Source organism: Conger conger, chromosome 6, assembly GCF_963514075.1.
Source record: "Conger conger chromosome 6, fConCon1.1, whole genome shotgun sequence".
Taxonomy (NCBI): domain Eukaryota; kingdom Metazoa; phylum Chordata; class Actinopteri; order Anguilliformes; family Congridae; genus Conger; species Conger conger.
This window is the reverse complement of record NC_083765.1, coordinates 43,063,092-43,075,583: the sequence shown is the minus strand read 5'-3', so window position 1 is coordinate 43,075,583 and position 12,492 is coordinate 43,063,092. Positions and strand designations below refer to the sequence as shown.

The following is a 12,492-nucleotide window of genomic DNA, read 5'->3' as shown; positions in this document are numbered from 1 at the left end:
CATTTGAGAGTTGTTTTGAGGCCCCCATGTTGCTGAGAGTCAAAGAGAAGAACAACTTGCAATTGGCCACCTTAAATACCTTTTCTCATGATTGGATGCACCTGTCTATGAAGTTCAAGACTTAATGAGCTCATCAAACCAATTTTGTGTTCCGATTAATCAGTGTTAAGTAGTTACAGGTATTGAAATCAACAAAATGACAAGGGTGCCTAAATTTATGCACCTGTCTAATTTTGTTTTGATGCATATTGCACATTTTCTGTTAATCCAATAAACGTCATTTCACGACTGAAATATTACTGTGTCCATCAGTTATTTGATAGATGAAACTAAAGTTGCGGATCCAAACACCCAATGATTTATAAATGAAAATAATGGAAATTGTCAGGGGTGCCCAAACTTTTTCATACGACTGTATATATATGTGTGTGTGTATGTGTGTCTGTGTGTGTGTGTGTGTGTGTGTGTGTGTGTGTGTGTGTGTGAGACTACACCCTGTTCACCTAACCCTCCCAATACAATAAGGAGGTGTTGTCTTTTCAAGGTCAGCGATACTGCACACTTTGGATTGGATGGACTAAAGAAACAGTACAATAACACACAATGAGTTAAATATATGTCAGTGTCCCTCCACTACTCGTGTTAAGCAGGTAAACGTACAATCAGCCATTAAGCAGTGCTGGCTGCGGAGAGAGAACAGACCATCGTGTAAAAGTGAGTTTTGCCCAAACATCCGGCAAAATCCGCCGAAGTGAACTCCCGCGAGAGAGCCCTGAGAGTCTTATCAAACGGATGCAAAACACCCAGGGAATGGAAATGAGGAAGCAGTTCGGCCGCACTCAGAATTAAGACTTTGGGCTTAACAAGTCTGTCAGTAATAGATGCCAAGAAAAAAGATGGCGTGCTTCCAAGATGCTCATGAAAAGGGGGAAAAGGCTGTTTTGCGCTGCCTTGCAGCTGCCACCGTCAGCTCTGTAACTCCGAAAAACACTAACTGTGCACTGAATTACTGACATGTCTTTGGGAGCTCTTATTGTTTCTCGGTGCTTAATGGCACCATTTGCAGATGTCTGCGATTTAGTCAGAATACTGAAGAAACCCCATTTTCATAATCTCTTCATTATTGGTACTAACATCCACAAAATCCATATGCAAATGGAAAATGATGTGTACCAACATCAAAAGCACAGAAATGTTGATCTTCTTTTATACACTCAGTGAGAACTTTATTAGCTATTTATTCAACCTATTTTCTCTCTCTCTCCCAGGATCCTCCTGTGTAATGAGGGGAAGGTGGGGCTGGAGTTCTCCTGGCAGGTTCTGATGGAGCGCTGTGGGAAGAGCGTCAGCTTCGCCCACACTGGTAAAACACATACACACACACACACATACACACACTCCCACACTGGTAAAACACTGACACACACTCCCACACACACACACACACACACACACACACTCCCACACTGGTAAAACACATACACACACACACACATACACACACTCCCACACTGGTAAAACACTGACACACACTCCCACACACACACACACACACACACACACACACACACTCCCACACTGGTAAAACACATACACACACACACACATACACACACTCCCACACTGGTAAAACACAAACACACACACACACATACACACACTCCCACACTGGTAAAACACATACACACACACACACATACACACACTCCCACACACGCACACACATGCACACACACACTCCCATACACACACATACACACACTCCCATACACACACACACACTCCCACACACACACACAGGCTCTCCCACACACACATACACACACACTCCCACACACACACACACACTCCCACACACACATACACACACACACTCCCACACTGGTAAAACACTTACACATACTCCCATACATACACACATACACACACTCCCATACACACACACACACACAGGCTCTCCCACACACACACACACACACACACACACACACTCCCACACACACATACACACACACACTCCCACACACACATACACACACACACACATACATACACACACTCCCACACACACACACACACACACTCTCGCACACACATACATACACACACTCCCACACACACACACACACACACACACACGCATACACACACACACTCCCACACACACATACATACACACACTCCCACACACACACACACACACACGCTCTCGCACACACACATACACACACACTGCCACACACACATACACACACGCTCCCGCACATACACACACACACACACACTTTCTCTTTGTCTGACTATCTGACCGTCTGTCTGTGTGTCTGTGTGTCTGTCTGTGCGGTCCTCTGCCTGTGTGTTTGGGGTGTGTGTAGAGGAGACGCAGCCAGGCACGGATCTCCCGCAGGGGGGCTATAGGACAGCCATGCGGCCTGCCACGGCCGGAGCCCTGGAGAGCCTGTCCTCCCTGCTCCAGGGGGACCCCAGCATGCCCCCCTTCAGCCTGGAGCCCAGCGCTGGGGTCATCCCCCCCGGCAGCACCCAGACCTTCAGCCTCTCCTTCTCCCCCCTGGAGCTGGCCGAGTTCGAGGGCCGGCTGGTCTGCAGGTGAGCTTAGGGCGTGGGGGGAAAACCCACTGGATTGGTTAAAAAAAAAAGAGATAAGCGTGTGATTGGTCCAATCAGCCATAGCGACCAATCATATCTCTTGTTGTATGGTGGTTCGAGACTTGCAGTTACACCCTCGTTACACCAACACACCTGTAGTATTAGTATCTATCAGCCATAAACCTGGTCTATGTGAGGTTGCCCCAGTAACCACACTGTCCTTTCACAGAGCTGAAATGTAGTTGAGAGTTCAGAGGTCACTCAGGGGGATGCTGCAAAAAGCCACTGTGGTGTAGACCGTTTAATAAAGGCTCACTGTCCTCTCTCCTCTTCTGGATGGCTATAAACAAGCCATAGAGTTCTATCGCCCTGCTGTTTAAATGTTTCCACAAAATCCATCCATTTCTAATGAGGCAATGTGCCTTCCGTGTCTCCCTCTCCACTGTACGCGCGCACATGTGTGTGTGTGTGTGTGTGTGTGTGTGTATGTGTGTGTGTGTGTGTGTATTCATGTGTGTGTGTGTATGTGTGTGTACGTGTATGTGTGTGTATTCATGTGTGTTTGCGTATGTGTGTGTACGTGTTTGTGTGTATTCGTGTGTGTGTGCGTATGTGTGTGTACGTGTATGTGTGTATTCATGTGTGTGTCTCTGTGTGTGTCTGTGTCTGTGTGTATGCATGTGTGTGTGTGCATATGTGTGTGTACGTGCATGTGTGTGTATTCATGTGTATGTGCGTATGTGTGTGTACGTGTGTGTATTCATGTGTGTGTGTCTGTGTGTGTGTCTGTGTCTGTGTGTGTATGCATGTGTGAGTGTATTCATGTGTGTGTGTTCATGTGTGTGTACGTGTATGTGTGTGTATTCATGTGTGTGTGTGCATATGTGTGTGTACGTGTATGTGTGTGTATTCATGTGTGTGTGTGCATATGTGTGTGTACGTGTGTGTGTGTGTATTCATGTGTGTGTGTGTATGTGTATGTGTGTGTGTGCATATGTGTGTGTATGTGTATGTGTATGTGTGTGTGTATGTGTATGTGTATGTGTGTGTATGTGTATGTGTGTGTATGTGTATGTGTGTGTGTTCATGTGTGTGTGTGTGTTCGTGTGTGTGTTCATGTGTGTGTGTCTCCACAGTGTTCCTAACCTGAAGGAGGAGCAGGACCCCGTCCTGGCGGTGAGTGGGCGGAGCCTGCTGCCCCACTGCCACTTCCTGCTGGAGGACTCCGACTACCTGAGCAGCGGCAGGCGCCCCCCCGACATGAGGGGCCCCCGCGGGGCCCCCCCGAAGGGCGCGCTCGACCCCAACACCAGGGTCATCGAGATACCCTCCGTGGGCATCGGGACCCCCGCGTCCAGGTGGGCTCTGCTGCCGGGACCCCAGGCCACCCCCGATACAGCTCTCTGTGTTCAGCAGGCAGATACGCTGCAGAAAACAGACCATAAGTCCGTCTCAACTAGCGTTTTAGTCTTATATTTAGACTTAAAGTCTTCAAGATTGGCCAATCAGATGAGAAGATTTCACTTGTCAGACAAACAGTAACTTCATAAACCAAGGTAATAGTTTCTAACTGAAAGGACAAAAAAAGATTTAAAGTCTCATTATAAGACTAAAATACTGAAGACAGGATTTGTTTTGCTGTGCATTGGAGGAGACATCTTTGACCATTTTTCCCTATTTGCCTCTTACCGCCTTTACTCTTCTCTTTTTTCCTCTCCTCTCCCCTCTCCCCCGTGCGCCCCCTGCAGGGTGTTTGGGGTTTTGAACCCCACCCGAAAGCCCTACTCCTTCAGATGGAGGTGTGAGGACGGCTGCCCCTCCCCCTTCCGCTGCCCCACCTCCAAAGGCTCCATTCAGCCAGGGAAGAAGGTGGAGGTGAGGGGTGTGTGTGTGTGTGTGTGTGTATGCATGTGTAAGAGGATGTGTGTGTGAGTGTGTGTGTGACAGAGGATGTGTGTGTGTATGTGTTTGTGTGAGAGCAAGTGTGTGTGTGCATGTGTGAGTGTAAGTGTGTGTGTGTGTGTGTGTGTGATAGAGGATGTGTGTGTGTGAGAGTGTGTATGTTTATGTGTGTGTGTGAGAGAGAGTGTGTGCATGTGTGTGAGAGAGTGTGAGTGTGTGTATGTGTGTGTATCTGTGTGAGAGAGAGTGAGTGTGTGTATGTGTGTGTATCTGTGTGAGAGAGAGTGAGTGTGTGAGAGAGAATAAGAGTGTGTGTGTATGTGTGTGTATCTGTGTGAGAGAGAGTGAGTGTGTGAGAGAATAACAGTGTGTGTGTATGTGTGTGAAAGAGGATGTGTGTGTGTGAGAGTGTGTATATTTATGTGTGTGTGAGAGAGAGTGTGTGTGTATGTGTGTGTATCTGTGTGAGAGAGAGTGAATGTGTGAGAGAGAATAAGAGTGTGTGTGTATGTGTGTGTGTGAGAGAGTGAGTGTGTGTGTGAGTGTGTGTGTCTGTATGCGTGTGCACTTGACTACTTGTGGTGAAATAATACATTTGAAGCTGACATGTTTGGACAAGTCTTCCTCCCGACAGGCTGTGAGTGTAGAGAGGAATGCAGCACTGTAAATCTTCCTCCCTGCAGGTGTGCTTTGAGTTCGTGGCACGGGCGCTGGGCACGGTGGAGTCGTTCTGGACCTTCCAGGTCCCGGAGCAGGGCGTGTCCGTGCCCTTCCTGCTGGCGGGCACGGCGCGGGAGCCTACCGTCTACCTGGAGCACGCCCACCTGCACCTGGGCACCCTGCTGCTGGGTGAGAGAAGCACTTCCTGTTCCACCACTCAGTCGAGCGCCTGGCTCTGATTTCACAGAGTAGTGCCTGATTCTGATTTCACAGAGTAGTGCCTGACTCTGATTTCACATCATAGTGCCTGACTCTGATTTCACAGAGTAGTGCCTGACTCTGATTTCACAGAGTAGTGCCTGATTCTGATTTCACAGAGTAGTGCCTGACTCTGATTTCACAGAGTAGTGCCTGATTCTGATTTCACAGAGTAGTGCCTGACTCTGATTTCACATCATAGTGCCTGACTCTGATTTCACAGAGTAGTGCCTGACTCTGATTTCACAGAGTAGTGCCTGATTCTGATTTCACAGAGTAGTGCCTGACTCTGATTTCACAGAGTAGTGCCTGATTCTGATTTCACAGAGTAGTGCCTGACTCTGATTTCACAGAGTAGTGCCTGACTCTGATTTCACAGAGTAGTGCCTGACTCTGATTTCACAGAGTAGTGCCTGACTCTGATTTCACAGTGAAGGGCGTGTGTGCTGGAAGGCTGGTTCATTCCACACAGCTGCCTACGCCCATTCCTGTTTGACAAGGGCAAATCCCCGGCGGGATTACGGATCATGAGTAGGGAATAATAGAAGATCCAGTCGCTGCCGTTTTTCTGTGTGCTGGTTGGAGATGGTTGGTCGCTTTGTGCATTTGCTTGCGTGTGTCATAATTACCAAATTTGAAGGACTTTGAGTAGTCCTCCTTTCAACCAACCATAAACCCTGGATTCAGATGCCCAACAAATAAGTACTTGACAGTTTCAACAAAGAAAAAGAAAAAAGTAATTTCATAAAATAAGTGATTCTGATATTCCGTTTGTTTAGCACTGATTCCTGACAATTTCTGAAAAGTGCTGGGAAAATACTGGCCCATTTCGCAGAGGTTTGTTCAGGGTTATAATGAATTGTGTGTGCATGTGTGTGTGCGTGTGCATGGGTGTGTGTGTGTGCATGTGTGTGCGTGTATGTGCGTGTCTCCCTCCCTCCTCTGAAGGTCGTGAGGTGTGTCAGGCCGTGTACCTGGTGAACGGAGAGGATGTGCCCTTTGAGTTCTCCTTCCAGGAAAACTCGCGCCATTCCGAGGCCTTCCACGACAGCCTGCACCTGAAGCCCCTGAGTGGCACGGTGCCCCCCCGAGACAGGTACAGAGCAGGGGCTTATGGGTACCCCTGCCTGTGACACCCCCGAGACAGGTACAGAGCAGGGGATTATGGGTACACCTGCCTGTGACACACCCGAGACAGGTACAGAGCAGGGGATTATGGGTACACCTGCCTGTGACACACCCGAGACAGGTACAGAGCAGGGGATTATGGGTACACCTGTATGTGACACACCCAAGACAGGTACAGAGCAGGGGATTATGGGTACACCTGTGTGTGACACACCCGAGACAGGTACAGAGCAGGGGATTATGGGTACACCTGCCTATGACACACCCGAGACAGGTACAGAGCAGGGGATTATGGGTACACCTGCCTGTGACACACCCGAGACAGGTACAGAGCAGGGGATTATGGGTACACCTGTGTGTGACACACCCGAGACAGGTACAGAGCAGGGGATTATGGGTACACCTGTGTGTGACACACCTGAGACAGAGGTACAGAGCAGGGGATTATGGGTACACCTGCCTATGACACACCCGAGACAGGTACAGAGCAGGGGATTATGGGTACACCTGCCTGTGACACACCCGAGACAGGTACAGAGCAGGGGATTATGGGTACACCTGTGTGTGACACACCTGAGACAGGTACAGAGCAGGGGATTATGGTTACAGAGCAGGGTTGAGAGTAATTTAGTGAGATTAGAACAGCTGTGCGATATCACCTGCCGCTCCTTCTCAGGGTCCCCGTGGTAGTGTCCTTCAGCCCGGCCCAGGAGGGCGCGGTGACCTTTAACCTGGTGTGTGGGGTGAAGGGGAAGGTGCAGCCGCTCACTCTGAACGTGAAGGCGGACAGCTACAGCATGAGCGCCAATGTGCGGTGTCAGGGGCCCGGGGGGAACGCCACCGACCTCCGACCCGGAGAGGCGCACCTGGTGGACTTCAGACAGGTGAGCAGTACAGACAGAGGAGTGATGTGGAACTATGAGGAACTATGAGTGTCAAACTGGCTCGGTTGAAAGCTATTTTGCAGTGGACAGTAAGAGAGTAAAATGTCCTCCATCCTCTATTACTCCATGACTGTAGTCTTTCTTTATTCCTGTGCCCTTCGTTTGTCCAGGTGGAGCTGAGCGACAGGTCCTCTTGCTGCTTCCTGGTGTCGAACCCGGGGAAGTACAGCCTGGATGTGCAGTACGAGCTGTGGGGTCTGCCGGAGCTGCAGCGCCACCTGCTGGTGGAGCGGGAGAGGGACAGCGTGGCGGTGGGACAGCAGGTCTCCTGCACCCTCTCCTTCTCCCCCCAGCAGAGGTGTGTGCTGAAGAACACTGGCCTCTCCATCAAGGTGAGTGTACACACCTGTGTATACCTGTATGTGCTGTCACTGGCTGTGTCTTGCCTGTGTATACCTGTATGTGCTGTCAATGTGTCTTACCTGTGTATACCTGTATGTGCTGTCACTGACTGTGTCTTGCCTGTGTATACCTGTATGTGCTGTCTCTGTGTCTTACCTGTGTATACCTGTATGTGCTGTCTCTGACTGTGTCTTACCTGTGTATACCTGCATGTGCTGTCACTGACTGTGTCTTACCTGTGTATACCTGTATGTGCTGTCAGTCTCATACTTGTGTATACCGGTGTGTGCTGTCTCTGTGTTTTACCTGTGTATACCTGTATGTGCTGTCTCTGTGTCTTACCTGTGTATACCTGTATGTGCTGTCTCTGTGTCTTACCTGAGTATACCTGTATGTGCTGTCTCTGTGTCTTACCTGTGTATACCTGTATGTGCTGTCTCTGTGTCTTACCTGTGTATACCTGTATGTGCTGTCTCTGTGTCTTACCTGTGTATACCTGTATGTGCTGTCTCTGTGTCTTACCTGTGTATACCTGTATGTGCTGTCTCTGTGTCTTACCTGAGTATACCTGTATGTGCTGTCTCTGTGTCTTACCTGTGTATACCTGTATGTGCTGTCTCTGTGTCTTACCTGTGTATACCTGTATGTGCTGTCTCTGTGTCTTACCTGTGTATACCTGTATGTGCTGTCTCTGTGTCTTACCTGAGTATACCTGTATGTGCTGTCTCTGTGTCTTACCTGTGTATACCTGTATGTGCTGTCTCTGTGTCTTACCTGTGTATACCTGTATGTGCTGTCTCTGTGTCTTACCTGAGTATACCTGTATGTGCTGTCTCTGTGTCTTAGCTGAGTATACCTGTGTGTATGCCTTTACTTAGTCTCTCTCCATCTCTCTCCTTCTTTCTCTCTCTCTCTGTCTATTTATCTCTCTCCCCTCTCCTTCCCCCTCTCTCTCTCTCTCTCTCCCTCCCTCCCCCTCTCTCTCTCTCCCTCCCTCCCTCTCTCTCTCTCTCTTTCTCTCTCCGTCTCTATCTTCATAGATAAAGAACGGTCCCGTCTTCTCCTGCTCCCTGTCGGGGGTGGCTGTGCCCCCGGGTCTGGACTTCTCCTTCCTCAAACACAACTTTGGGATGAGCTTCATCTACCAGGCCGGGATGGAGCCCCTCTCCCAGACCCTGCTCATCACTAACAAGGGGGAGAGAGGAGTGAGGTACACTGAAATAGTTTTGGATTCAAATGCTTTTGTGCAGATAGGCGGGGTTTACACTTTTGGGAGCATTTCATTTGTTCCAATTTACTCAGGCAAGCATAGTCAAATGCAGAAAAGTAGTTGAATCCAAAATAAATACTATTTGAACCCAGGTCTGATGCTATTGCTGATGGAAACGATTCTCAGAATGACGGAAAGGGTGACATTTCTGGGCTAAGACCCAGAGAGAGAGAGAGAGAGAGAGAGAGAGAGAGAGAGTGCAAGCTTGAGCAGATGGTGTGGGTTAGTTTTAGTTTATGTCTCAACTTTTAACCCAGGGATCCTCACCAAAGTCCTGTAAATCTACAGAGTGGGCTAATTTTAGTTTTTGCCTTAAAATCTTCAACCAATATGCCTGGTTGGAGACAACTGTATAATCAAATATTTTAATTGAAACCAATTGAGTGCTGAGTGCAGTGAACACTAGCAGGACCAGGGTTGAGAGCTTTAAGCGGTTAGTGTTCAGGGTGTGCCATCCCCCACAGCCTGGAGTGCCTGTTCTCCAGCACCGCCTTCCTGGAGGTGGGCTTCCAGTCGGAGGTGCTGCCCCCTGGTGGCGTGGTGGAGGTACCGTTCACGTTCTACCCACGGGAGGCCACCTGGTACCAGGAGAAGGTCATCTTCCAGATCAACGACTGTGCCAGGCAAGCTGTGGAGATCCTGGGCCAGGGGATCGAGATGCAGGTGAGAGGGAGGGAGGGAGAGAGAGAGAGAGAGAGAGAGAGAGAGAGAGAGAGAGAGAGAGAGAGACATTATTATTATTAGATTAGCTTGTTATTGGTATGTTAGAAAGATTTCTGTCTAATTATATGTATGTGTGTATATATGTGTATATCCGTGTGTATGAATAACTGAACCCCGAAAAGAGTCCGCTAAGTCAGCTGGTACTGAGACTGACTAATACAAAAACAAATCGTGACACAGTCTGCCCTCAGACCAGCACTGCTGTTAAAAATATAAACGTCAATCAAATCATCAACCATTACAAAAACAACTATCTAGCAGAGACAGATCCTGACCACGTACAGGGTCAGTGACCACAGTTTTTTATTCTTATTTTTATTTTTTTTTGCACAATAGCAAAGACAGACAACAAAAAAGAGATTATCACAGTTTAAAATGTGCAAGGTGAGACATGAAACCCTACTGGGCTTATATGGGAGCCTCACCCAAGAGACACAATGGTCAGAAACCATTGCATATAAATTATAGAAAAAAGAACTACAAAATTAACTATTATTTAAAGCAATCAAAGATAATTATAATTGAGAACAATAACTCAATATACAATATTTATACAGAATATAAAATGAAGAAAGAGATAAAGAGAGAGAAAGAAAGTGTGAAAGAGTGAAAGAAAGAAAGAAAAATACATATAAGATACACAATACAAAATAAAAGCAATAATAAAGTAAAACAATAAAGTAAAACAACCAGTCCCACCAGAATTATGCGTCAGGCCACCCCCGGGCCGCAGCAAAGAGTCCCCCACATCCCGCCGCTGACAGAACAGGATGTGGGCCCACCCCAACAAACTCCTCGCCACAGCCCGAAAACGGCCCACCGCACAACTCCGGAAGCACTGAACAACTTAACAGATAAGACAAATTATTACAAAGTTGCTGTTACATTCCTGATGTGGTAATTTTTTAGACTCTTCTTAAAGGATGATAAATAGACATTTTTTTAAATATAGTCGGGTAATTGATTCCAAAGACAAGGACCCTGATATCGCAAAGTAAATTGACCAAGAGTAGTTCTAAAGAAAGCAGTATGGAGATCAGAAGACTGTCTTGTGGCATAACTGTGGACTTGGTTGTTGGAAAAGAATATATTACAGAAACTACGAGGCAAGAGATTCATTCATTGCTGGAAAACAAATAAGCAGACTTGATACACATTTATATCATAAACATTCATAATTGCAAGTTTTTGGAACAGAGGTTTCGAGCTAGCCCGTGGTTCAGAAAAAGTAGCTATTCTAACAAATCGCTTATGTAATGTAAAAAGGTGTTTAAGGTTTGATCTGTAGGGGCTTGCCCATACTACATTACAATAGGAAAGAAAAGGATAAACTAAGGTGTAATACAGAGAAATAAGAATTTTTCTAGGTAAGACGTGTCTTATCCGGCTGATGATACCAATATTCTTGGCAACTTTGTTGCAGATAAATGATATATGTTTTTTCCAATTTAGATTTTCGTCAATGTAGACTCCTAAAAACTTGGCGGACTGCACTCTGTCTAATGAATGATTAGATATGTAGACCTCTTTATTAAGGGTTGTTTTTTGTCTATTCTTTGGTATGACCAGCATATAAGATGTTTTTTTGATGTTGAGTGATAATTTATTTTTTTGGAACCAGAGATGTACTCAGTGTTAGTTTACTAATCAGGTCTTCATAATTTCTATCAGACAAGAACATATTAGTAACATCAGCAAAAATGATAAAAAACATATTTTTGGCAACCAAATATAAATCATTAACATAAATAATGAAAAGCAGCGGACCAAGTACTGAACCTTGTGGTACACCACGTTAAGTTCTTATAGCTAGATTCAGTACCATTCCGATTTGTTAGATAGTGACAGAACCATTTGAGCTCAGTCCCCCCAATACCATATAGTTGCAGCTTCTTTGCCAGAATATCATGATCAACGGTATCGAACGCTTTAGATAAATCAATAAAAACGTCAATAGTAAATTCATTATTATCCAAGGCTCTTGAGAATCGATCAATTAGTTGTACCAGAGCCATCGCTGTAGAATGTTTTTCCCTAAATCCATATTGATGAGTGTATCAAAGATTGTGTTCATTAAGAAAAGCTGTTCATCTATTGTACACAATTCTTTCGAGTACTTTGGTCAGACAAGGCAGGATAGATATTGGTCTGTAATTTGAGAATTTAGACATCTCATCAGATTTATATACTGGGATAACTCTGGCCCACTTGAGTTGATCGGGACAACGGCCTGTAGAAAGAGAACAATTCAATATGTGATGAAGAGGTTTCATTATTACAGGTAAGCATTGTTTGAGAAGACTAGGCCTCAGACTATCATGACCAGCTCCCTTAGGTTTGAGCTGGGATGCAATGTCCTCTAGCTCTGACATCTCAATCAGACTGAACTTGAATTGTTTAGGTGTCTGTATGTCAGGGAATGACATAGAGCTAGAGGTATACAATCAGCCAGTAGAGGTCCAATATTGACAAAAAAATCATTAAATCCATCAGCAATTTTTACAGGATCAGTTATTGACTTATTTCCCTGTCTATCTTGAAATTCTTGACACAATATTGCATTAGAAGGAGTCTTATTCATAATAATTGACCATGTTGTTTTCATATTGTTACTAGACTCTGTAAGTTTAGTTTCATAATGATGTCGCTTGGCAATTC

At 46.3% G+C, this 12,492-nt stretch overlaps 1 protein-coding gene across 1 annotated transcript in view; it reads left to right on the top strand.

Annotated features, from left to right (window-relative positions):
* The window catches only part of hydin (HYDIN axonemal central pair apparatus protein), a 161,187-nt gene that overhangs the window by 139,548 nt on the left and 9,147 nt on the right, over positions 1–12,492 (top strand). Inside the window, exons 68-77 of the mRNA XM_061246932.1 lie at positions 1,269–1,363; positions 2,376–2,607; positions 3,744–3,965; positions 4,356–4,482; positions 5,193–5,358; positions 6,376–6,523; positions 7,232–7,439; positions 7,610–7,831; positions 8,882–9,051; positions 9,576–9,774. Of these exons, the coding sequence (XP_061102916.1) occupies positions 1,269–1,363; positions 2,376–2,607; positions 3,744–3,965; positions 4,356–4,482; positions 5,193–5,358; positions 6,376–6,523; positions 7,232–7,439; positions 7,610–7,831; positions 8,882–9,051; positions 9,576–9,774 (1,789 nt within the window). The remainder of the gene's footprint in view (positions 1–1,268; positions 1,364–2,375; positions 2,608–3,743; positions 3,966–4,355; positions 4,483–5,192; positions 5,359–6,375; positions 6,524–7,231; positions 7,440–7,609; positions 7,832–8,881; positions 9,052–9,575; positions 9,775–12,492) is intronic.